Source organism: Rhipicephalus microplus, chromosome 2 (genome assembly GCF_043290135.1).
Source record: "Rhipicephalus microplus isolate Deutch F79 chromosome 2, USDA_Rmic, whole genome shotgun sequence".
In the NCBI taxonomy this organism is placed as follows: Eukaryota; Metazoa; Arthropoda; class Arachnida; order Ixodida; family Ixodidae; genus Rhipicephalus; species Rhipicephalus microplus.
The window spans coordinates 298,520,721-298,546,201 of NC_134701.1; the positions used below are offsets into that span (position 1 = coordinate 298,520,721).

Genomic DNA, 25,481 nt, shown 5'->3' on the forward strand with positions numbered 1-25,481 from the left:
GACTTGGGTGATTGCGTGAATGCGAGAGTTCAAGGGGAGGGTTCTGGTTGAGGCCGTCATGCGAGGAACGGGCTCACCTTCGTCTCGTCGATGTTGACGACAGCCCTGCGAGTCCGACGAACGCCGCCTCGGTGGAGGTTCGGATGGACCTCGCTGCGACAGCCGGCCCTTCTGCTGGAATAATGGTCGCCAAAACCATTGGCTGCGAGGCGTCCTGCGGCGTTGGTCGAGTCGTGCACAGCGTCTGCGACAGCTGGCCTCGTGCAGGTCTCCGAACACCTCCAGAGTCCAAAGTGGTGTAGGGGTCGGTGACTTCCTAAGTTGTCGCCACACGCACACACACACGCACACACACCTCCAATGGTCGGGTCTCTCCAAACGCGCACCGCAAGGGAAGCGCAGAGTGTCATTTGTCCCTCTCCCCACGCTAAAGCACCAATTCACAATCCCCTCCTCCAGCGAGAAGAAAAAAAAAGAAAACATGGAAAAAAACATCCAGTAAACAACAACACTCACATGACAAACAGCAGCAGTAACTGGGCGGAACAGACTTGTTTGCAAGCACTGGCTGTAAAGAAGTTAGCTCACTGAGACTAGAAAGTAAAAATGAGGGCCTTCGGTTGCGGAAATAAGCCCGCCGTCTGGCGCGAAATCACTAAGGTGACCGCTTCCTCAGATTATACCGGTGCGTGGTCTGAATGCGGTCCGCCACGCCGGGTGTGCGCCGTTGCTTGCGCGAAGAGCCACTGGGCGCTGGCGCAGGCTCGTCAGACCTCGACGCAAAGGCTTTCAGGTCTGCGATATGGGCACGGCTGAGTTTTCCCGAAAGCGGGTCTTTCAGCAAGTACGCGAGTGGAGTCCAAGCTTTCTCCACTCGGTACGGACCAAGCCACTTTGGAGCAAGCGAAGTTGAGAAACCCTTGCTCGCGTCGCTAAGAGCGTGGTTGCGCTTCAGGACGAGGTCACCCACCTTAAATGAAAGGTGGCGACGTTTTCGGTCGTACTGGGCCTTTTGCTCGGCCCTGGCCGATGCCAAACTTTGCCTTGCTCTACTGAGAGCTCGACAAAGCCTGTCCCGAAGTGTGGAAGCGTAAGCAGAACAGTCTGCCGGTTCTTCCTCGTCTCCGAGCTGGCATTGCATGACACTGGTCACCGGATTTGCCAACTCCCTTCCGAAATTAAGGAAGGCGGGAGAGAAACCAGTAGAGCGACTCTCGGAGGTTCGGATTACAAACGCGAGTTCACTCAAATGGTCTGCCAAGTCCCTTTGACTTTCGGCAAAGGCCGCCAACATCGGTTTCAGCGTACGATTGGTTCGCTCCGTCAAATTGGACTGGGGATGGGAGGGCGAAGTGGTGCAGTGATCTATTCCTAGGGAACGGCACGTATCACCAAACACCCGAGCGGTGAAATACGACGCATTGTCCGTGATCAATCTTTTCGGAAAGCCGAACCGACAAAACACTTCCTGTAGCCTCTCTAGCACCGCTCACGCTGTCACTTTTCGCAGCGGAAACAGCTCCACCCATTTGGAAAAATGATCAACAACTACCATCAGATGTGTGAACCCCTGCTTACTCCTGGGGAACGGCCCCATTAGATCGCAGGTGGCTACTTGCCACGGACGCTCACTGACAATCGGTTTCATCAAGCCGGGCGGCTTGCCACCCCTCGGTTTCACCGTTTGACAGACGTGGCAGGAACGGCAATAGCGAAAAATGTCACGCTTCATGCCAAGCCAAGTCACAACCTTGCTCAGTTTCGCAAAAACTTTAGACCCACTCAGGTGACCGGCAATGGGCTCGTCGTGAGAGGCTCGCAACAGTGCGCCTCTCAGACTTTTGGGCACAACCACCTTAAACGGGTCCACTGACTCCTCATCGGTGGCTATGTACTTCAGCAGGAGTCCATCATGGTCCAGCAAGTATGTATCCGCGGGGGACCCAGCAACACACACCGGTTCCCGTCCCCCTGCGCCCGCCGCACTACCAGCAGCGTCTCGGCGCTCCGTCTCCCTGAGACCGTCGCTCAACTCGCGACAAAACGGATCATCTTGCTGGGCCTTCAGTAACTCTTGTCTGCTGAGAGCGATTCCCATTCTCCCAAAGGGGAGCTTGGTATCGTTCCCACTCAGGACTGCAGCCATCGCCTCCGCTCGCATTGGCGTTATGGGTTCGCTTCCCTTTCGCTCCCCCTCTCGCCCGCTTCGCGGCGCGCTGCTTGCCTGGCCCGTGGAAAGGGTTTGCTCGTCGCCGCACTCACCCTTTTCTCCACTCGGCGGCTCCGCCGCCGTTTCGCCCGCGGCGCTTGCTTGCGCAAAGGCACCGCCAGCGGTTGTCGCACCGGGATCCAGGCTCCTGGTCGACACTGGGGCACGAGATAGCGCGTCAGCTACCACGTTAGTGCTCCCCTTCCGATACTGCACTGAAAAGTCATAATGCTGTATTAGGAGAGCCCAGCGCACTAGCCTGCCTGCAGGCTCACGGAGCCGCATCAGCCAGCTAAGCGCGCTGTGATCTGTTTGCACCACAAATTTTGTCCCATCAAGGTAGACATCAAACTTCCGCAGTGCAAACACGATGGCGAGACACTCCCTCTCGGTCACGGAATAATTCCTTTCCGCGGGTATCAACGAGCGGCTGGCAAAGGCCAGCGGCTGCAACACACCATCGTATTCCTGTAGGAGAACTGCTCCTAATCCCAGATCGCTTGCGTCAGTCTGGACAACAAACGGTCTGGTCAGGTCGGGGAGCTTGAGCTGCGCTGTCTCCGCAATGGCGCTAGACAGACAGCAAAACGCCTCTTGCTGCTCAGGTCCCCATCGCCACTCAGCTGACTTACCCAAGAGCTTGGTCAAGGGCGCCTGCACTCGGGCACAGGACGGAATGAACGACCGGTAAAAATTGGCCATTCCGAGAAAGCGGCGCAGGCCGCGTACGTCCTTGGGCGTGGGGAAATCGAGGATTGCTCGGAGTTTCTCCCGATCTGGCTCAATGGAGCCTTCGCCCAGCGTGAAGCCAAGTAACTGAACTCGGGTTTGCGCTAGTTGGGCCTTTGCGGGATTTAGCGTCATCCCGGCGGCTCTCACCCTCTCGAGCACATCGGCAATGTGGGCCAAATGCTCTTCGAAGGTTCGTGAATAAATCACGATGTCGTCGAGGTAGCACATGCAGTAAGACCACTTTGCTTCCCCGAGGACGCGGTCCATGAGTCTCTGAAAAGTCGCAGGAGCATTGCAAAGACCAAAGGGCATACGAGTGAACTCAAATAACCCTCTGTGGGACGTGAACGCGGTCTTGCACCGGTCACGCTCATCCATCCGGACCTGTAGGTAACCTTTCGAGGCATCTAATGTGGTAAAATACCGCGCAGTGCCGAGGTTTCCTACGATGGAGCTAATCGTGGGGAGTGGATAGGCATCCTTACGAGTCACTCCGTTGAGACGGCGATAGTCTACGCACAGGCGATGACTGCCATCTTTCTTAGGCACCAACACAATTGGAGACGCCCAGGCGCTGGACGAACGGCGAACAATGCCAGATGAGAGCATCTCGTCCAGCAAGCCGTCAATTACCTGCCTCTTGGCCTGGCTGACACTTCAAAGGAAGCGCGTCGGGTTACACTTCAAAGGAAGCGCGTCGCCAGTTTCGATCGAATGGCTCACCAAATCGGTACAGCCGGGTTGATCGGTGAAGAGCTCATCGTATTCGCGCAACAGTGCCGACAAACGAGCCTTCTGTGTATCATTCAATTGAGTCGCACAGGCGATCAAAGGATGCGGAGCCTCTTCGTGTCGTGCCGCTCGATCCCGATGGGGATTTTGAGCCGACGAGTGCATAGCGCAGGGGCCTGCCCCCGAAGTTTGCACGTGACACGGTTTCGACGCTTCAACTGCACAGGCAACAGAAAGCGCCGGAGGGCTGATGAACGGCTTTAGCTCGGAAAAAGGTCCGTCGCGATAGCCTCCATTCGCAATGTCCACTACGATACCGGTTTTTAGGAGAAAGTCCCGAACGAGAATCACAGGAACACTGAGCCCTGGAAGATGAACGAAACGCGCGCGTCTCATTCGGCCTCCCCATCTGACAGTCAACCTCGCGGCGCCCGCCGACTGGGCCACGCCTTTCGCGAGGGTGAATGTCGTTCGGCTGTCCCGCAAGCGCACCGAGCGCTTCTGCAAGTGGGACAACACCTGTTCGCCAAACAACGAAGCGCTTGCGCCCGTGTCCAGCAACGCCGAGAATTTGCGACCGACAATGGTGACCGAAATAAACGGCGCGTGCGCACCAGAAAGACTGCTTGCCCGATACGCAGAGGGGAGAAGCAAGGGTTCGGCCGCTCGTGCCTTCACAAACGGCCCGCGCTCCCGTTTCCCTGCCTCACCGGAGGCACAAACGCGGAGCACTCCCTCGCTATGTGCCCTCGTTGACGGCAGCGGAAACAGCGCACTCCATCGCGATCCCTTTCCCGCGACAGAGCAGCTTCGAGCTGCCGGGGTGGGTTCGCCGCGTGATCAAAGGAACCGCTCTGACGACCGTTACCACCGGTGATGCGCTGGGTCGGATTTCGTCCCTGCTCGCGCGCGTCGAGTTGCGATGCAGCACCGGCTGCCCGCCTCCCGTACGTGTAGGGATCTAAAGCTCGATCGCTTATCTCCCACGCGCGCCCAGCTGTAGGGGTAGCCGCAAAGGCAGCTCCGGCGGGCTGTTGCCGTTGAGAAAGGGCCATGGCCCCTCCCCACGCGCAGCGCGGTTCGAGGGCCTCGCTGGCTGGCAGTGGCGGGTGATAGGAACGCGCGGCGAGAATGTCGCCTTGGATGCGCTTTGCTTCGACGGCCAATTGCTCCAAATCACGGAAGCGACTGCCGCGCAGGTACGCCGAAAAAGTCGGGTGTGCCTGCCTAATCACCCGTTCGACGCGCTCCTCGTTCGAGGCTCTGGGCTCAGCGATAGAAAAAAGGTCTTCCATCGCGCGTACGTACTCCTGAAGCGACTCATCAGGAGCTTGTGTGCGGAGCTCGAGCTCGCGCCGCATCCTACTCTCGTAGTCAGCGGGTAAGAATTCGCGCAGGAAGGCCGCGCGGAACTCATCGAGGGTTGCTGCTCGGTGGCCGGAAAGCCGATGCCACCTGGCCGCCGTGTCAGTCAGTGCAGCCGGGATGACGCGTCCGAGCACTTCCTGGTCGTCTAGACCCATGGCTCTCTGATAACGTGTGAGGGAGTCCAGGTAATCTCTTGCACTTTGCAGATCACCATACCCGCTGTAGGTCGGAACGGCCAACATGACAGCGGGATGAGGGCGTTTCGGAACGGCCGAAAGCGCTTGGACTGCCCCCATGAGTGCCTGAATCATTTGGGCGGCATTTTGCAGCAGCGTCTGTGCGCCCGCTTCAAAGGAAGCTGTCGGTGCATTAGCGGCGCGGGCGAGCGATGGGGAACTGTCTCCAAGCTCGATAAGCGGCGCGGTTTCAAAATGGATACCGGCCGTCGCGACTCTGGGGAGCGCCTGTTTTTCACAGCTGACTCTTGGGGCAGCTTCACGTGAAAATGCTAGGCCGCTTGCGGCTAGCGGTGCAGGCGCGTGCTCGAAATGAGCTTGGCTGCTAGGTTGCGTAGCAGCCAGCGGGCAAAATTCGAGAACGGCTGAGGCCGCGGTGCCGATCTGCGCCCCGGAAGCTCCACTGAGAGCCGCTTCGGAGCGCCGTGACATGGAACTACCATGCATTCCAAAGGGAGCAGTAGTAGTCCAATTTGCCCTTGGCATGCACTGTTCGGGTTGGGCTATGGCCCCGGCCGGACCCAAAACACGCTACCTCTCTAGTGGGAGCTGATACGTAGCACCTCGTGTCATCCCGACTGGGGCTTGTGACCAGTGAGGGTGCACGACTGTGATGCTCAAGGGGGGCACTGGCCCTGTTCTCGAGCAATGCGGTATCTGCTAAAAGCGTCAGCGGACAGAACTCACGCGGAGCAGACATAACGCGGGTAAACGCGGCGAGCCTGATTCGCAAAGGCGGCTGACTCGGCTAAGACTAATTAAAGGCTTAATGAGCCTTTGATACCGCGTTGGGCGCCAGTATGGTGACTCCGCTCCTAACTGCAGCGGACGATCACCGCGGGTTCAGGCTTAGCGAGCCACAGGGCCGCTACTCCGTTTACTCGCGTGTAGCGCACCGCTCCGCGCGCGCTCAACTGATAAGGCGTTTAGCGCGGCGCGGCAAATAGACAGTGGCGGCACCCCGAACAACAGTACAACGTCCGCTCCCGGGACGTGGGTAGCAAAGGCACCCGCACGCGGACGTTCACAATAAGGGGAAAACCGCGAGCACGTCGCAGCTGGCAATGGCGAGCTTTGACACGCCGGTCGGGAAAAGGTCCCTCGCGGCTATGCTGCGCACTCTCACGATGGCCACTGGGCCTGGTCGCGAGTGTTAGGGCAAACCTCGTACGCGTAGGCCTACGGCAAGTGCGGCTCGTTGTGGTACGACCACTTCAAGCACTAGGCACCGCTGTGGACTTAGCGTACGCTACCGAAGCTAGCACTCAAGTAAACATGCCTGCCGAGGTGCCCCAAGGCCACCCCAGGCAGGCTACAGTCCGGCGATTCCCAAAGGGGACGCGGACGAAGGGAAACACGTGCTTACCCGGTGCCGACCAACGGAGAAGAGACCGCTCCCTCGGCGTGTGCCGTGCCCGCGCGTGGCGCCATCTATCGCCACGGGGTGTTAACAGAGCAGGAAAGCAAAAGGGTGTGGCCGTGTGGCGGAATGCCCGCGAAATGGTCGCGGGCGCGTCTCAGATCCCCACATACATAAATTGTAATTAACACGCTAGGACATCCTTACACAATATTACCATACACTCTATGACAAACACAATAACACACCTAAGGCGGCGTCGCCAACGCCTGACTCATCACCTGAGCTCACCGCAGGCTGCCCGCGGTGCTGTCCACGACAGACCCACCGCGAGAGACAACCGTTCGCGGCAACCGCTACGCGCAGGAGAGTCTCGCTCAACTCTTGCCCGCCACCAAAGCTTGCCTTCCACCAGGGGTCACCGCCGGCGCTACCACTCTCCCAACCATGATGATGATAGTGGTTCTCAACCATGATGATGATAGTGGGGAAGGGGTGGTTCTTTGTGTCAAGGCAAAGAGTGCTAGTTGTAGTTTCATTACTATGGATACAAAAAGCGACACTCGCAGCCAGGTAACGTTTCCAGCTGTTGTAAGCGCTGCTGCTGTATTCTATACATTTCCCACACTGAATGAGGCTTTCTACCATTGTTTTTAAAGTAGCAGTCTCACCGTTAGCAGCCTTAAACAGCATTACTTATCAACGTTTTCCGGCTCAAACATACTGTGCCTAGGCACTGAGTGCTTATAACCTCCATGAGAATGCTCTGTTCTGCGGGATTTTTGCTTCTGAACATGCCTGAAGTCAGACCTTCAGATCTTCTGTTCATGCAGAGGTGACAAGAACGACTGTATGTTTTCTGTGACTCGGAGAGCCATCTGCATGGAAAAAACAAATTACAGTAAAGGCTCGTTAATTCGAACTGCAAGGCGAAGCCGCCTCAGTTCGAATTAACGAAAGTTTGAACTAACAAAAGTGAAGAACAACGATAGTACACTGCGAGTTGGGCATAACAATTTATTTTTTGAAAAAATCTGTGATCGTAGTCTGCCTTCTTTCCTTGAAGGCGACAGCCAGCACGTTTTGCTCTAACTAGCGAATTTGGCGGAAGGCCTCTTCTCCGCCTTCTTCAAAACTTAAGAAAAGACGGGCGGCATTCAATCCGGCCATGACTTCCGCAGCAGAGGGCCGCACTGGTGCTTCGTCCTCCTGCTCATCATCGTCACTGGCAGCGACAGGTTCTGCACTTCTCACCTGAAATATGTCGCCATCCGTGAGTGCACCACACACCACTGCACTTGAGTCCACATCGACGTAGTCCGCAAAGCAGACGTCTTACAAAACGTCTGCCATGGGGGCGGTGACGCCGCGTTCCAGCACTGGTGGCTCGTCAGTTTGCAGAGCTTCGGTGCTGAAGCCACAGTGGCGAAAGCAATTTGCTATTGTAAGCGCTGTAACTTGCTCCCAAGCACGCACAAGCATGTGTAGTGCACTTAAGAGCGTCACTTGGTAGTTATTGCACAAAATAATTAATTCCAACATATGACGCCGATAAAATATTAAATTTCTAATTATACCCTCGTCCATGGGCTGCAGTACCTCTGTCGTGTTTGCTGGATGGAAGGCCAGCTCAGTGGCCTTCGTCTCATCGTTGACTTTATGAGCCGAACAGTTCCACAAGAAGCAGGTCTTTGCGGCCACAGCGTTCGAACTTCTTGTCAATCTTCCCCAGCCACTGCGCGAACAATTCCCCCATCATCCAGGCCTTTTTGTTGGCCACGCAGTCTGATGGGAGGGACCGGATGTTCTTACGCAACGAGGACTTCTCGATTTGCCTATCGTAAACAGAGGCAACTTCTCGGTCCTGGCCATGTTCGCAGCAACCATCACAGTTATCCGTTCTTTACTTTTCTTCCCTCCCATGCACTTGTCGCTTTTATACGTGATAGTTTTGGCGGGCAGAAACTTGAAAAATAAGGCAATTTCATCTGCATTAAATATGTCCTGCGGAGAATACTTCTCCATGTAGCCTTGAAGCACTTCAGAGCGCCAATCTTCACACGTTTTCATGTTGACGAAGTTCATTTCACCCGACACAGCACGGAAAACGAGGCCGTTGCGCTCGCGAATACGGTGCAACCACCCATCCGAAGCAGCGAAGTTGTCGTAGTCTAGCTGCAGGGCGAAGTCCTCTCCTTTGCCAGTACGGCTGGGCCACTCAGTGGTATGTCCTGCGAATGCATTTCCTTTAATTATCCAAATGAGAAGCGCTTTCTTGAGGTCAAGATATTTTGCGGGCCGCAACCTCCTTCTTTTGCTCGCAACATCTGCCTCTAAGGCGTCTGCAATAGTCCTCCTATTTTTTATATAAGCAGATAGCGTCGTTTTAGATGCGGAAGCATCTTATACTCGCGCCTTGTAGTGCGCCGTCCGCACCGCTTCTCAAACATTCGACAGGTGACGCGCGCGCATGCGCCGTCGCGCCGTCGCCCACCATCTGTGCCGCGCGCACTTCTCCTTCGAGAACATTCGACAGCTGACAGCGCATGCGCCGTCGCGCTGTATATATACTCAAGGTCGGCGCTCGCTCGCTCAGTTGCCGCTCGTCGGTTGGTTTGTACGGCGCGTCGACGTCCAAGGTCGCGGTGAAATGAATTCCAACGAATCCACAAACACAATGATCGACGTCCCTTCGACCAGCGCCGCCCTTTCGCATACGTGTGTACGTGTTCACTCATTTAACACCCCCTCCTATAACCACGTTAACCAATTTAGCCATCGACCCAAGTAAGTGGCAATTTAACACCCCATTTCACAACCACGTTAACCAATCTAGCCATCGACCCAAGTAAGTCGCACTTTAACACCCCGTTAACCAATTATATTCTCCGCATCCTCCTCAGTGTTCCCCCGAGGGAAGCTGCGGGCCATTTTTTTGGTATCCCATGCTTTTTCGTGATATCTTGCTTAGGCAAGAGTCTGGCGTCCACTTCCGACAGGATATCAGCTTTCTCCTGAAGTGTTTTAGCACAGTATTTGCCGCGGGCACACGCCATTGAATTGGGACAGCAGAATCGTGACATACGGGAAGCTACTACCGGCGCTACGGCAACAAACACTAGCCGAGGCCTAACACCAACACAAAGAATCGCGACAGTCGGAAGCTACTCCTAGCACAAACAACCGAGGTGTACGACGCACGCCCGAGACAGAGGCTGCAGAGAAGGCTGGGCGAAGCTACGACGCACCCGTGTGCTGGTAATGCCATCTGTCGTCTAACAGCGACAACTACGCAGGATTTTCAAAGGTTCCGAGATCGGCGCTTAAAAAAAAAAAAACAAATATTGGAGGTTACGTAGGACGGAGAACAGGCAGCCGCCGAGAGAGAAATATTGTGGGGGGAGGGGGGTGAAGAGTAAGTTGCGCTATTTTCTGCACTCTGGCCTCTGTGCCAGTTTCTCCATTTTTCTCTCCGCTCTCTGTCCACGCCGCCTCGTAACTCGGCAGCCGCCCTATCGAGTGACTAGCCAAGTCACCGGCGCGGTGACGTGTAGTCACCAAGCGAGACCGCCTTATCGAGCTAACCAATAAGCTCCGCAGTTGCTTCTCCTTCACTTCCAGTGTTGGTCAGACTTCGCTCACAAAACGCTGAATCATCACAGATTCCGACGCCAGACCCATCCGGCAAAATCATTCGCGTTGCCCCAATGGAGCATGAGGCAATTCAAAAACAAATGCAAACGATGCTGGAAGACGGTGTTATTCAGCCCTTGGACATTATCCGTAGTGTTCTTTAAAAAGAAGGTTGGCAGCTTCCGTTTCTGTGTCGACTATCGAAAGCTCAATCAAATCACAAAGAAGGGTGTTTGTACGCTGCCGCGTATTGACGATTCCCTGTATAAGTTAAGAAACGCATGCTACTTTTCGTCAATGTACTTGAAAAGCAGCTATCGGCAAATTGAAGTGAATGAGAGAGACCATGAAAAGACTGCCTTTGTCACGCCCAATGGACTTGACAAATTTCAGGTGCTTCCCTTCAGCTTGTGTGAGCCGCCAGCTACGTTTCATCGTCAAATGCACACTGTACTTTCGGGACTTAAGTGTCAGACCTGCCTGGTGTACCTTGATGACATGATTGTCTTTTCTGTGATGTTCGAGGAGCTCGTACAAAGGGTCGAAACAGTTTTTGACACACTATGTTTGGCCCGCCTTGCACTGAAGCTCAAAAAATGTCACTTTGGCTTCCATGAACTTCAATTCTTCACTCATGTGTTCAGCAGCCAAGGGATTTGACCTGGTCCGAAGAAACTTGCTGCCGTGACCAATTACACAACCCTGTCAGATAAAAAAAAAATTGCAAGCCTGCGCGGAACGCACAGCACAGTCACAGCGAAAGCTAGAAGAGCAATCTTTAAGAACTTTTTCTAAACACTCACTGTGTAACTTTTACAAGCACACAGCTGGGTACACACTATACCATAAATAGTCATAATTTTTGTTTAGTAGGCCATTTTTTCACGCATTACATGGCCATTTACCAAGTTCGGTAGCAAAGATATCCCCTTTGCATGGAGCTAAGACCAACAACGGCATTTCACAAGCTTCGTCAGCACATGCAAACTCCTCTTGTTCTTGCCTACTTCAATGAAGACGTGCCGACCACATTGCACACAGATGCTAGTAATGTGGGTCTCGGAGCAGTACTTGTACATTGGCAGGATAACACCGAAAAGGTCATTGCTTATGCCAGTAGGACGCTGTCCCGAACGGAAGCAAACTACACCACAACCGAGAAAGAATGTCTTGCAATCGTATGGGTAGTCCTAAAATATCGCCCGTATTTGTACAGTTCCTCATTAGATATTATCAGCAATCATCATTCACCCTGCTGGTTAATTAATTTGGAAGATTCATCCGGCCGTCTCGCATGGTGAAGTCTTTGGCGCCAAGAGTTTGACTTCAATATTGCCTATGAATCGGGTAGACGACACGCTGATGCCGACTCTCTTTCTCATTCTCCCATTGAAGCTGCAGACCTTGACAACGACATGGCCTTTTTAGGGGTTGTGGACACTGTCGCTTTTCAGACCAGCAGCGGGACCATGCTGAACTGCAACTGCTGATCCATTACCTTGAAGGACAAACCAATAACGTGCCGAAATTATTTGCAAGAGGGCTAGCATCATACTACTTGCGCCATGATGTAGCTCCTTGGCTGATGGCCTTACTGATGGCCAGGTTCTCAAGGGTAGAAAAAACATTGACTTCACATCTGCTAGCTATCTTTTTTAGGTAATAGGCCACACCGTGGATATAAGAAATCTCAACATGCTTATTATTTTGCAATCTACTTTCACAAGTCTGAAGGATTTCGTGCACGCTTTGCAGAACTAATGCTCCTGTAAGATCAAGGCTAGTTTTAATACGCAGGTTGAATGCCCGTGTCACGTGATGACAGCTGTGACTGAATGTTTCCTCAAGGAACAAAAAAGGAGCATAGGGTTGCCTGCTCAGACTCGTGAAAGTAGACTGCAAAATAACAAGTATGTTGTCATTTCTTACATTCATGGCGTAGCCCATAACCTAAAGAAGATAGCCGGCAGATGTGACGCCGATGTTGTTTTAGGGGCGAACCTCCTCTTAGTCTAACCTTGTCCTGCGTCAGGCGTAATCGGCCAGACAGACTAATAGACGGATGGTCAGACAGATGGAGGGACAAGCAGACAGACAGATGGAGGGACAAGCAGACAGACAGATGGACAGAAAGACAGACGCTGCGCCCCATTTATCATCATTCAGTCCATGAATATGCTGTGATTTTTTTTTTTTTTGCTTTTGAGAAGCTGGATAAGCCGTGTAGAGCCATCGAACGAGTAGCTAGGGAGACCAACACCTACCTGATTAAGCATCGGAATAAGTTTGTTCCATGCATTCAAGGTGTGGTGTATACCCCGCCATTGCCCCGACGCCAATGATACATAGGCCAAACTGGCCACTGTTTGAGCGTCTCAAGGAACATGGTTACAGCGTTTTCTTGACCGTGTCTGGCCACCTAAGCATTTTTCGCCAAGTTTGTGGGTGTGTCTCTGATTTTTTATCCAGCGTCATTTGGACCAGCTTACCCGTGAAATACTGGAGGCTCTGGAGATAGCTAGGCTAGGTGACACATGTGTGAATAGGCCTTAAGTTGCCCTCTCAGAAAAGGGAGGCGTCTTTCTATGAAGTTGATCGCACTCACTGTGACAATGCTTTTTATGATGTTTGTTTTTCATTTATCTTCGACTATCACTTTGGTTCTTCTTTTTTCGTTTCATTGTATATGTATATATGTCTGGTTTCAACATTAAACTTTTGTTGTAAGTCAGTGCTCTGTATGTGTCCTGTGTACGGTTCCTCGTTTTTTTTGCTGTTTTCTTCCAAAACAACTTGATGAAAAGCTGTTGAGAGCAACTAGAAATAGACCCTTTAAAAAATTCTGTCTCAGCAACGCCAATGAGCGTTCCTTCCACTGCACACGAACACCACTTGCGTTCCTGCAGGAAATGTACCGCGTCTGGACGGTATGCCAATGAGCGTCCTGTGAATGAAAGACATGGCAGAAAAAAAATGTTTTCGGTTTCGTTCGGTAGGTGGCGCTGAATTTTGAAAAAGGTCTATTATATTCAGTATACTGACTTGAACATATGCCAGTTATCAGAGCTATTATCGCAGGAACACTGTCCTTGCATATAAATGACCAATCTGCAGAGCCTTAGTGTATTCATACCTTGACATTGAGTCGTACAGATAAGTAAGGCTCAGCAGCATTTGTTACCAAAAGGCAGAAACAACACTGGTTCATCACATAGCTTAAGAAATTGTAAATAATGGGCTATATCACAGTGTTCTCCTATGTGCGGTCTATGTGCAAATGCTAGAAGTGACCCTGGCTAAATTGTTGAAATGATTTATGGAGTTTGGTAGAGCTCGCTATGTTCTCATTCATATATTTGCTAAGAATTTTAATGCACATTGGCTAACACATCTGTGTGTTACATGATTATAGTAAAATAACAAGCACCTTGTTCAGCTCTTTCTACTGACGGTTGAAAATGAGTTTGTTCATAGGGACCGCACTTTTTTCATATATTGCTGGTGTTGTGAGTTATTGCACTTCCTTTTTGCAGGAGCTGGGAACCACGTTTACTTTGTCAACTATTTAATCTTCCTTCTGGCCATGCTGGGATGGTCGTGGTACGGTTGCTTCGCATGTAAGCTCCTGCAAGTTTTTTGACATTCTTGAACATACAGTTTGATAATGGGCCGCTTACAACAAGGAGGCCCCCTTTTTTTTAGCTGTCAGAAGTCTTGTTGCAAGTATTGCAAAAACTGCACATGGTGTAGCACACTGATACAGTAATTGCATCTATTATGTGCAATAGCTTCCCTGTCATTACTGAATCTTCTAAATAGTTTCACAGTCAATAACCTGTAACATCTGATATCGCCCATTGCAAGGCTAAGGCTGCTACATACAGCTTTACGTTTTAACAGATACCTGGCCATTCTGGTATTTCGGGAAACGAAAAAGCTGATAAAGCTGCCTGAAATAGACTACAATTCAGGAACTTCAGCAGGATACTTTTTACAAAAGCCGACGCTTCGAACATCGCGAAAAGATATGACTACCAAGAAAAAGACTACCTTTGGAATTTGCCGCTTTACAAAGATAGCTTTCTCTACTGCATTGACCGAAAACTGAGCGCGGAATTCTCTTACTCATTGCCTCGCCACCTAGAGACATTATATCATCGTCTTGACTGAACGTGCATAAATGAACAGTTACATGTACCGCGTAGGGCGTACATGTTGTGATAAATGCTGTGATAAATGGGCAGCATAGAGACAGTGCAGCAGATACTGCTAGAACGCCCCACGTTCTGTGATGAGAAGCAACTGTTCGAACAAGAAATGGACATGATCTTCCACGAACAATAACGTTCCGCAACATACTAGAAGCACCTTCTAAACTTTGTCGGGTCATACTGTCATTGATCAATTACATATCCGATATTGGCCTTGTCAGAAGGCTGTAATAATACGACATCTCACATAGGAAAGCCTTGATTTACCTGATACCCTATTGTAAATAGTTTTATCCGGTTCCCCGGTCACAACTAAGTTTTTTGTATCTTTCTTTTCTCTCTGCTAAAATATTTGTCTTCTTCCCCATCCCTATACAAAAGGGTAGCATGCCAGCGATATATAGACGCCGGCAAAATCTGTTTCTTTTTATAATGAATCTCTCCCTTAAGGAGAGATGCGGGTCGAAAAACGAGAATTTTGTAAAAAATTATCGATTTTTTGTTTTCACCTGTTTTGTTAAGATTAGTACCTCTACTATTCTCAAAAAAAAAAAAAACCTATGTCGAGAATCAACTGGAAATGCTTTAAAATTGCGTCTGAAGAGCACAAGGTGGCTGTCAAAAGGCCGAAAGTGTGTCATCTTCGAGCACCTTGCCGCTGATAATGCGCCGCTGCACGCCATTGTCGACCGCATGAGGCGAAGAACCGAGCCTCACTCTTCAAATAGCGACGGTTTTTCGCGCTGCTGAAACGCAAGAAATAATAAAGAGAAGCGCGCTTTTGCCGCCTTTTTCGAGCGCCGCGACTGGCTTTTAAATCACGTGGTACGGATCGGGAGCCGCCATTGGCCGCTGCGCGCCTGTGTGTGCTGTGAAGCCTACTTGCAGGATCCGTGTCTCGTCCAGCAGCACAGCTGAACAACGCTTTTCTCGAGTGCTTATTCGTTATGGATGAAGAAAGCCGTAGGAAGCGCGGTCACCGGCCTGTGAAGTTTCACGCGGCGCACAAATTTCGAGGACGCCAACGCAAATCAAAGCCGAACACTCAAACCACGAAAAGATCGTCTGCTTCCGCAAAACGTAGTGGCAATGACGCCGATGCGCCCGACGAGTTTGCCGCAGCATTCGAATATGTAAGTGCCTCCCAGAAAACGATCGGACTCTTCGAAGATGAAGAAAAATCACAGGACGACGAGTCTTCGTTGATTGCTGATGTGACAGCACTGAACATGCTTGTTGTGCGCGGTGCAATGTGTCCGCGTGTCGCCATTTGGGATTACGTGTCCGGGAACCGGCCGACAAACGGAAAGGACTTGCGTCGTTCGTCGAACTCCACTGCCCAAACAGTGAGTGCCCCGAGACTATTCTTTCGGCGACATATACTTCGCGGCGAGTAGCTTCAGGCGGCGAGGCCAGCGTGAGCGTGGCGGGTGACGGACTGACCGCGAGGAGAACATACGACAGCGGGAGCTCGCGCGATAGCTACGCTGTCAACGTGAAAGCTATTGTGGCGGCGCGCTCTGTAAGCATGGGCTACGAGCAGCTAGTCCGATTTTAATGGCAGTGGCCACTACAAGGGGGATTTTTCTTTCTTGTGTACAAATTTCGTCGCATTCAATGACATCTTTGATAAATGAACATGCAATTTTGACTTTAAAACTTCTTTTTCTCAAAACACAAATTTTGCCATTTTTGTCAATGTGCCCCTCCTTTTTCGGGTACTTCTGGTGCTGAGATTTGCATGAAATTTTTCCCAAATTTTTTCCAAAGTACGAGAAATGCAATTATCTTGTTTAAGTTTCAATATTCTTTTTATATAATAAAAAAAAAATTATGTAAACTTTCACTAGGGTAGGAGAAATATGAACTTCCCACGTTAAAATTTTTCACGTCTAGTACATATTTTGTATGGACTTCCAAATTAGTTGTTTGCATTCCACACTTTATTTGAAACATTATGAACTATCAATTGTAAAAAATTAATGAAGTTTAGGTATGAAAAGAGGGGGGGGGGCAAAGGGCTTAAGTTTTTCACTTTGTCATGTTGTAAAACTAAAAGTATGCAACTTGCAAGACAACTCATTATATATTCGAAATCAGCATAAAAAGTTCTATAAGCACCTCAAGTTTCATTGCTCTCGAATGAATATTAAAAAAAAAGTGTCTTCGACCCGCATCTCCCCTTAAACCTCAATGTAGTAATATCGAAATCTTGGTTATGACGGGAACACAGTGATACACTTCAGTAAGAGCATTATCTTCTTCATCTCAACCACATCACCGTTTGCAGATGATGCCCACTTAGAAAGTATACTTTAAGGATCACTACGCTAGAGCGGCGGCCATAGCTCATGGCACTAGAGATTACATGCTTTTTATTTATACATATTGCCACAGCTCGACCATCGCAGAAGACGCGTGCCACAATTCGCGTTCGTAAACGCCGCCAAGCAAGTAGCAAGAAAGCCGCGCCATGGAACGCCGTCCTACACGCGCCACGATGCTACGCCACGGGACTGGCACGAAACTCGAGGGCAGAGGAAGAGACCGACGAAGTTGTAGTCAGCGGGCAAGAGACATTTTTGGCTGGCCATTTTTAGTTTTGAGTTTACGGGCACAAGTTCGCCCTAAATAAGGAGTTTATATAGTACTAGGTGCTATATTAATTTGTAACAATATTTATACATATACCTACAGTGCCCTCTGGGGGCATTGTTGTAGTGGGGTTTACAAATTCAAAGTACATTTAAATCAGTGGGGACAAGTTGAATTGCACGACACTCAAAAAATAAAAACAAATCAAAAACACCTAAATCACAGCATACAATGTCGTTATGTGACCACATACTTCTTTAAAAGGGAAGGAAACGCTGTGGAAGGGGGCGGTCACAATGTTTTTTGAAAGACCGTTCCATTCGTGAATAGTTTTAGGAAAAAAAGGTATTTGCGTACGTTGATGTTCGGCACATATATTCACACACTTTCAAAGGATGGTCCAGTCGTGATGAGATGTATGTTGGCGGTCTGATGTATTTGCCTTTATCGATCCCAGTTTTGTCATTTATTAGGTTGTAGAAAAGACATAGCCTGATATATTTACGCCTAGAGGAGAGTAACGGCCAACCAAGTGAACTAACAATTTCGCTAGACCTTCTGGTGAAGTCGTAATCACCCGTTACAAACCGGGCGGCCCGTTTCTGAATGCGCTCCAATGCACCAATATTTAACTTTGCGGCCGGGTCCCAGGCAGTGCAAGCATATTCTAAAATCGGGCATACATTTGACACGTAAAGAACTTGTTTAAGATCAGAGGGGGCGGTTCTGAAATTGCGACGTAGGAAGTTCAGCACGCGACTGGCTTTAACTGATACCATGCGAACATGATCATTCTACGATAGCGTGCTGTTGATGACGATGCCAAGATACTTGTATTCATTTACCATGGATAATGGTATTCTTTTCATGAAGTAATTTGTGTAAAAGACTGCTTTTTCTTGGTAAACCTAATGACACAGCACTTTGACACGTTAAGCTGCATTTTCCACGTACTGCACCATGCTATTACTGAGTCAAGGTTTTTCTGCAATTGTTCGGAATCTTGAGTGCACTTAATTTCACGATATATGCAGCAGTCATCTGCGTACAACCTCACTTGACTGTCCACGCATTCAGCAAGATCATTGATATAAATCAAAAAGAGAAGCGGCCCCAGGACGGAGCCTTGTGGCACTCCTGAAATGACGTCTACATGTGACGACGCGCTATCGATGATGGTGCATTGTTTCCTGCATGAGAGATAAGCTTGTAGCCATGCCATTGTGTTAGCAGATATATTGAGACACGATAATTTCAGTAAAAGGAGCGAGTGTGTTACAGTGTCAAAAGCCTTGCTAAAGTCTAAAAAAATGCAATCAATTTGGCTACCGGATTTTAACGTTGCGGCGATGTCATGTGTAAATTCTACGAGTTGCGTATCGCAGGAAAACCCTTTCCGGAAACCGTGCTGTGTTGGACAGAAAAAATTGTTAGTCTGAAGATGCTTTGCCAAGTTCGAGTATATAATATGCTCAAGTGTCTTACAGGACACACACGTTAACGAAATGGGCCGATAGTTGCAAGTACTACACTTGTCACCACTCTTGAATATAGGAATTACATTTGCTCGTTTCCAGTCCTCAGGTAATGCACCCTGCGATAAAGAATTTCTGAACACAGCTGTAAGAAATGGGCTTATTGAAAGGGCACAGTTCTTTAAAATGAAGTTTGAGATTTGATCTGGCCCTGATGCAGAGTTTGCACAAAGGTTTTTTAAAAGAGATGCAACGCCTTGTTCTGAAATTTCAAACTCCGCCATTTCCGTTAACGTTACTGTGTTGCACATTGTAGTTTGAACCGCTAACGGACCAAAAACACAGACTGAAAGTACCGATTAAAGCACTCAGCTTTACCTGTACTGTCCGACAATACTTAGTACCATCATTTATATCAGGAATACCACCAGGAACCTTTGTCCTTCTTTTAACGTATTTCCAGACGAGTTTCGGGTTAGTTTTCACCTTAATACTCAGATCACTCAAGTATGCTCTCTCTGCTTTCCTCAGATCTTTGGTTATCTTCTTACCAAGTAGTTTCATCTGTTTGTATGTGTCAAGGTCTGACGTGTGACAATATTTGCGATAGAGACGATCTCTTTTGTTTATGAGCACTCTGAGTTCCTTACTTAGCCATGGTTTATCATTTCGTTGTTTGGCTGATATGACTCGCGATAGTACAAAAGTTTGAGTTAGAGATAACAGTTTGTTTTCAGCTCATTCCTCAAGTCATTCACGTCAGAACACGAGCATAGTTCTTGAAACTCAGGTAAATAAGCGTCTAGTTTTGTTGAAATAGAAGCGTAGTCTCCTTTTTCATATAAGAACACTTTTCTGGGCCCCGAAGCTCATTGTTGAGCTACAGCTAAGCGCATTTTAACAAGGACAACTTCGTGATCACTAATACCTGGTACTGTAACAACAGAGGAAGCAAGCGTTTGATCATTGCAAAAAAACAGGTCTAATACGTTTACACTAGTATTGCACACCCTCGTGGGGGCTGTCAGAAGCTGGTATAACTGATGGGCATTCACGATTTCTTGAATAGCTCTATGTAGCAGTGACTCACTGTGAATTATCGGTTTGAATGAGGACCATGCAACATCAGGTAGGTTAAAATCACCGGCAACCATGATGTATGTTGTATTTAGAGTTGACAAAATATTGCTTAAAGTAAATAAAGGTTCGGGTGTTGTATTACTAAGGGGCCTGTAGAAGGAACCAACAGCCACAGTTGAGCAACCTCTCAGCATAACTTTACACCACACAGATTCACACAAGTCACTAACACCATGAATAGGAACGCTACTGATACTGTTATAGATCATTAGGAATACACCACCTCCGTGCGCCGTGCAATCCCTTCGGTATACTGCATAAGTCGACGGAAAAAATTCATGATCTGCGATGGTGGTATCAAGCCAGGATTCCGTGCCAAAAATTATGTATGGTTTAGTCATGTCTAATAACGAAAGAAATTCTGTTCTTTTGTTTTTCAAACTGGGACATTTCGAGGTGATTGCTATCTACGACTAGGCACAACTCTATCTTCAGTACTGTTATACAGGAATATTTGGTCATTCACGAATAATTTATTGAAACGAACCTTAAAATCACCACCCTTTCCTTTAGCGTATTGTATCAATTTTTGCCTCTCTAGCCTGACTTTGGGTGAATAGTCTTCACTGATTCCAAAGTTGGTTCCCTTTAGCTTGCCAGAAGACTTAAGCACACGTTCTTTTTCTTTAAAAGATAGAAACTTCAATATGACGGGCCTTTTCTTCGCCGCCGAATATCGGCCTAATCTGTGACTTCGTTCAATTGCGTCAGGGGCAATATTGAGCTGTAAGTCACTAGAACAAAAAGAAATAACTTTTTCCTCTGATTGTGCCCACGTTTCATTCTCATTATCTGGGAAACCACAAAATACCAGGTTATTTCGACGATTCCTACTTTCGAGGTCGTCCTGACAATCTTTCATAGCCTGACACGCACGTGCAAGCACTCCACATTGAGCTGCAAGTTGCTCAAGATCTTTTTTGCCCGCGTTACCTAGGGGGGTGTTATTTTCTACACGGGTTAATCTATCATTTACATCTGCCACTCGCTGCTCAAGCGCATGTTGCTCTTTTCGCACTGAATGTATTTCTTCTGTTATTTTTTGTTGAAACGCTTCGTGGTTAGCTCGGATAGAGCTAAGTTCATCAAGAATGGCAGACTGAGAGATCAGCATTGAAGGTAATGTCATGATGGTGTCGAACATCTGCTTTTCCTGTTGTGGTGTTAGAGGGCCTGGGTTTTGCTCTATATCCCCAGATAACAGCAAAATCATTTTCATCATATGACCACACGCGACAGCATCAGCGTGCAAGGCCGACAAGTAGCAAAGCACCAAACAAAGAACAGCAGTGGGATCTGGTGCCGATTTCTTAAATGGCCTACCGTATACAGGGAGGTAAAAGTAACTAACCCGAACAAATACTCGACGTAAGTTTCCGGCAGCCATGTCGGCGCCAGATCCCAAATTGGTTGAATGGTGGGTGTGCTTTTGTAGTGCTTCGCTGTCACGGTGCTTCCATCGTTGCCAGCTGCATATCCGCTCGCAACCAAAGCGTTTGCAAGGCTTTGTGCTAACAGTTCACAGAAGAGTTTTTCAAGAATCATGGACAGTGGGGAACTACACCTGCCACCCTCCTGTTAACCGGATGTTCTGCCTGCACGTGCGTCAATGACGCAGCATTGGCTGCAAGGGACCAGTCTTTATCTTTCAAGTATGTGAGGAAGGTGGTTGTGATGAGATGCTGGGTACATGCTCTTCTGTGGCAAGTGGTTAGCAGGCATAGGTCGGCACTTTGAGAAACTACTCATTCATACTCACTCACCACAATTTGTTCAGCCTTCGCACTTATTCACAATCATCTTCATGTCTGCTCACACTCGTACCCACTCACTCACTTCATACTTATGTCAACTCACACTCATAGGCCCTCACTTTCGTACATACTCACGACTACTCGCACTCATGAGTACTCACACTCACTCCTATTCATACTCACGAGTACTCACACTCATAGGCCCTCGCCAACGTTCATACTCCCGACTACTCTCACACTCCTTGGTACTCGCTCACTTCGTACTCACGACTGTATATGCCCATAAGCATTCACTCACTCCATACTCACACCTAGTTACACTGACAGGCACTCACTCACGTTCATACTCTCGCCAACTCAACTAACACTCGAGGTACTCACTCACATTCATACTCATGACTGCTCACACTCGTGTACTCACTCACGTTCATACTGACGACTACTCACACTCATGAGTACTCACTCACGTTCATACTTGCAACATGCAACAAACACTTATGAATACTCACTGTCATTCATACTCATGCCTATTCACACTCATTGGTCCTCACTCACGTTCATACTCATGACTACTCAGACTCGAAATTACTCACTCAGGTTCACCTTCATACTCATGCCTACTCACACTCACAGGCACTCATTTACGTTATTAATCAAGCCTACACACTTATAGACACTCACCTACTCGTACACATCAGCACTCACTCACGTTCACGCTCATGCCTGTTCACAGTCATTAAGTCATAGGCACTCACGATCACACTCACACCTACTCACACACATAACTCATTCACGTTCATACTCATGCTTTTTCACGCTCATATGTACTCACTTTCATACTCACAACTACTCATTATAATCAGCAGAAGCAGCCCGACTAGGCCCACTGAAGGACAAAGGCCTGTCCCCTGTTCCGACAGTCAACTGAATCTTGTGCTTGCTGCAATTACTTTATGCCCGCAACTTCATATTCTCATCTCCCCATCTAACTTACTGTCTCCCCTTCACTTGCTTGCGTTCTCTTGGAATCTGCAGAAAACGAAAGTGATGTACATCAACCTCTGAAGAGAACAGTGCTTAGAGATAGGTAACAGTGCACTTGAAGTTGCAAAATAGTACATCTACATGGGACAGGTAATAACAGAGGAGCTGAACCGCGAGATTGAAGTAATTGAAAAAATAAGACTGCGTTAGAGTATACTCGGCAAGCATTCTCAAATCATGAATGGTAGATTGCCTCTATCCCCCAAGAGGAAGGTATGTAACAGCTGCATCTTACCTCTACATATATACCCACGGAGCAGAAACCTGGAGGTTTACAAAGAGCGTTCAACTTAAGTTTAGGACAACGCAACGAGCAATGGAAAGGAAAATGATAGGTGTAACCCTAAGGGACAAGAAGAGAGCAGGGTGTATCATGGAACAAACTGGTGTTCAGGACATCATAGTCGAAATCAAGAAGAAATGTCGTTAAGAAGGGCACGTAGCACAAAGGCAAGATAACCGATGGTCATTAAGAATCACAGTCATCTATTCATACTCATGAGTATTACCTAACATTTGTGTTCACAACTATTAAATGAGTGCTCACTCACATTCACACTCACAATTACTCAAACTCATAACCACTCACTCACATTCGTACTCATGCCTACTTACACTTACAGACACTCAGTCACTTTCATACTCACGTATACTCACACTCTTAGGCATGTGGTACTCAGACCTACTCAGACTCATAGGCACTCACTCCGGCCTTGGTGGCGACATTTTTGACAGGCAAAAATGCTTGATGCCGTGTGCTTAGATTTTAGGTGCATGTTAAAGAACCCCGGGCGGTCTAAATTTCCGGAGCCTTCTACTACGGCTTCTCTTGTAATCATATGGTAGGACGTGAAGCCCCAGAATTATTATAGGCACTCACTCGCATACTCACACCTCATGCCCATTGCTACTCGCGTGCATACTCACGCCCACTAACGTGCAAAAGTACACACTCAGGTTCAGCCTCGCCGACTCATGCCCATTGCTACTCGCGTGCATACTCACGCCCACTAACGCGCAAAAGTACACACTCAGGTTCAGCCTCGCCGACTGATGCCCATGGGTAATCATTCCAGTTTATACTGACACCCACTGAAACAAATAAGTGTTCTCGCGTATCGTCACGCTTACTCGGACTTATCAATACTCACCCACATTCATACTCACGTGCACTTGCATACCAACTAGCTCAAGTTCACACTCACACCTCCACGCACTCACGGCACTTACGCTGTTGATTCTTCTATTCAGACTTATACGTATTTTTTATCACATCCACACTCACGCGATTTCACTCTCATAGTCACTCATTCACAGTTGGCGAGTTCAGCTGGCGGCATAGAGAAATTTGTCATTTGTATTTCGAAAAAAAGAAAATATGTTCCACCGAAATTGCAAAATAGTGTGAATGCGATAGCAACGTGTCGTAATTTTGCAGGAATTAAGGGTAGCAGCTAACTCCCATTGATCGCATCTTGCACAACTACAAAATACTGATGTATGGGAATACGGTCGTTCCCAAGAGAGGTTGCTTTCATGCTGTTTCTTTCGTCAGTGATAGCACAGCATTAAGGTCACAACGCGCAGAATGATCTACGAGTCATTCGCTGATGTATGCGGATAGCACTCACGCCGATATGCATGCGTGGCGCAGGCGTGGGGCGGGGATGGGGGTGGGGGGCATGCCTTTGTCACATAAGAGGGGGAGGGGCTCCCTGTCTGCGCCTTTCATTGACTTTGTACGGAGGAGGTACTGTAATGAATTTTCCTCCCACCCCCGAAGAGATCTCTGCGTCCGCTTGTGCTCACGCACACCGAAGGTCGCCACAGCGCCTTAAATGTTCATAATTGCTGTGCCAGCCGCGCAGGCGTCCCCTCCAGAATTTCAGGCATTCTTTTTGGCTCAGGGAAATACAGGGGGGATATTTTCTTTCTTCTTGAGGAGCAAGTGATGTCAGGTCTGGCATGCGAGATGATGTTACCACATGCACAATCTATGCGAAGGAGATGACCCACTTCTTTCATCCCTGCTTCAGCCAAGTTTTCACCAACACTCCCGAACTTAAACTCGCGTATAGGACTTACAATGTGCGAAGCAATAGTATCGGTTTGGATGTAGCTACGTGATGGCGAGTGATGCAGACGTGCCATTGTCGCAAGTTTAATAAGAGGACGAAGACGTACAGCTGGGGAAAGATGTGAGACGCCGAAGCAGAGCAGTGGCTGTGGCATCCAGCCGGCCAAAAGCACTTGAACATTCTAAGTGCCTCTCGCCACAAACCATCGGCGCTCGTCATTTATTCATCCTGCCGGCTGGCCACCACTAGCGCTGCGCTACATGGACTCTACAAGAATGGGGAAAACCTATCCTAAGTGTCCTTATAGTAAGTAGTGAAAGAAAAATACAGAAACCGTCGAAGGATGCACGCCTTTTTGCAGGGCAGCTGCATCGTCTCCGCTTTAGAGTTTCTTTGGTGGAAGAATCAAATGATCCACCGCACTTTCATTTGTTCTATTCTCGCCTTCACTACCCTTCTTACAGGTAATGTCTGCTCGCCAGCTATTTCTTCGTAAAGCGCGCGTGCAATGTCAGCACTAAGCGTTGAGCTTATCAGGAGTTCGTGCTTGTCAGCTACAACCTGTCATTTGCGCTTGTGCTGTCAAAAACGCACAAAGCAGAGTGAAATCAGTTTATCACGCATTATAGTCATGTGAGACCAAGAAAAATACTTGTGAGTGACTTCATGGCAAGGCCAGGCGGGGGACGTTTTGGGGCCATGAAGTGTGCCAAAAAGACTTAATAAGATAGGCTATATTTACATTTACATATATTAACATGCTTGAGATGAAGCCGAGACATAAAGTTCGTTCCTGGGAGCTGAACGGGTACCTTCGGCTCAGCTTCAGAGGTGGTTTAAGCCTTCAGAGGTGGTATAAACCGGTGCACAGTGACTATGAAGCATGCTGTTGAAACAGGATAGCATTTCGGCAT

The 25,481-nt window shown here is 48.8% G+C and overlaps 2 protein-coding genes across 3 annotated transcripts in view; one reads left to right on the top strand and one right to left on the bottom strand.

The window, feature by feature from the left end:
• The window catches only part of Hip14 (palmitoyltransferase Hip14), a 297,274-nt gene that overhangs the window by 199,991 nt on the left and 71,802 nt on the right, over positions 1-25,481 (top strand). For both annotated transcript variants that reach the window (XM_037429914.2, XM_037429921.2), the window contains exon 11: positions 13,804-13,887. In XM_037429914.2, coding sequence (XP_037285811.2) covers positions 13,804-13,887 — 84 coding nt within the window. The remainder of the gene's footprint in view (positions 1-13,803; positions 13,888-25,481) is intronic.
• On the bottom strand, positions 4,348-5,709 carry LOC142784406 (uncharacterized). Its single transcript, XM_075882788.1, has one exon. It carries the CDS (start codon positions 5,707-5,709, stop codon positions 4,348-4,350), a length of 1,362 nt encoding a protein of 453 aa, XP_075738903.1.

Coding starts and splice junctions, on each gene's coding strand:
- LOC142784406 (XM_075882788.1), bottom strand. CDS start 5,709: ATGTCACGGCGCTCCGAAGCGGCTCTCAGTGGAGCTTCCGGGGCGCAG.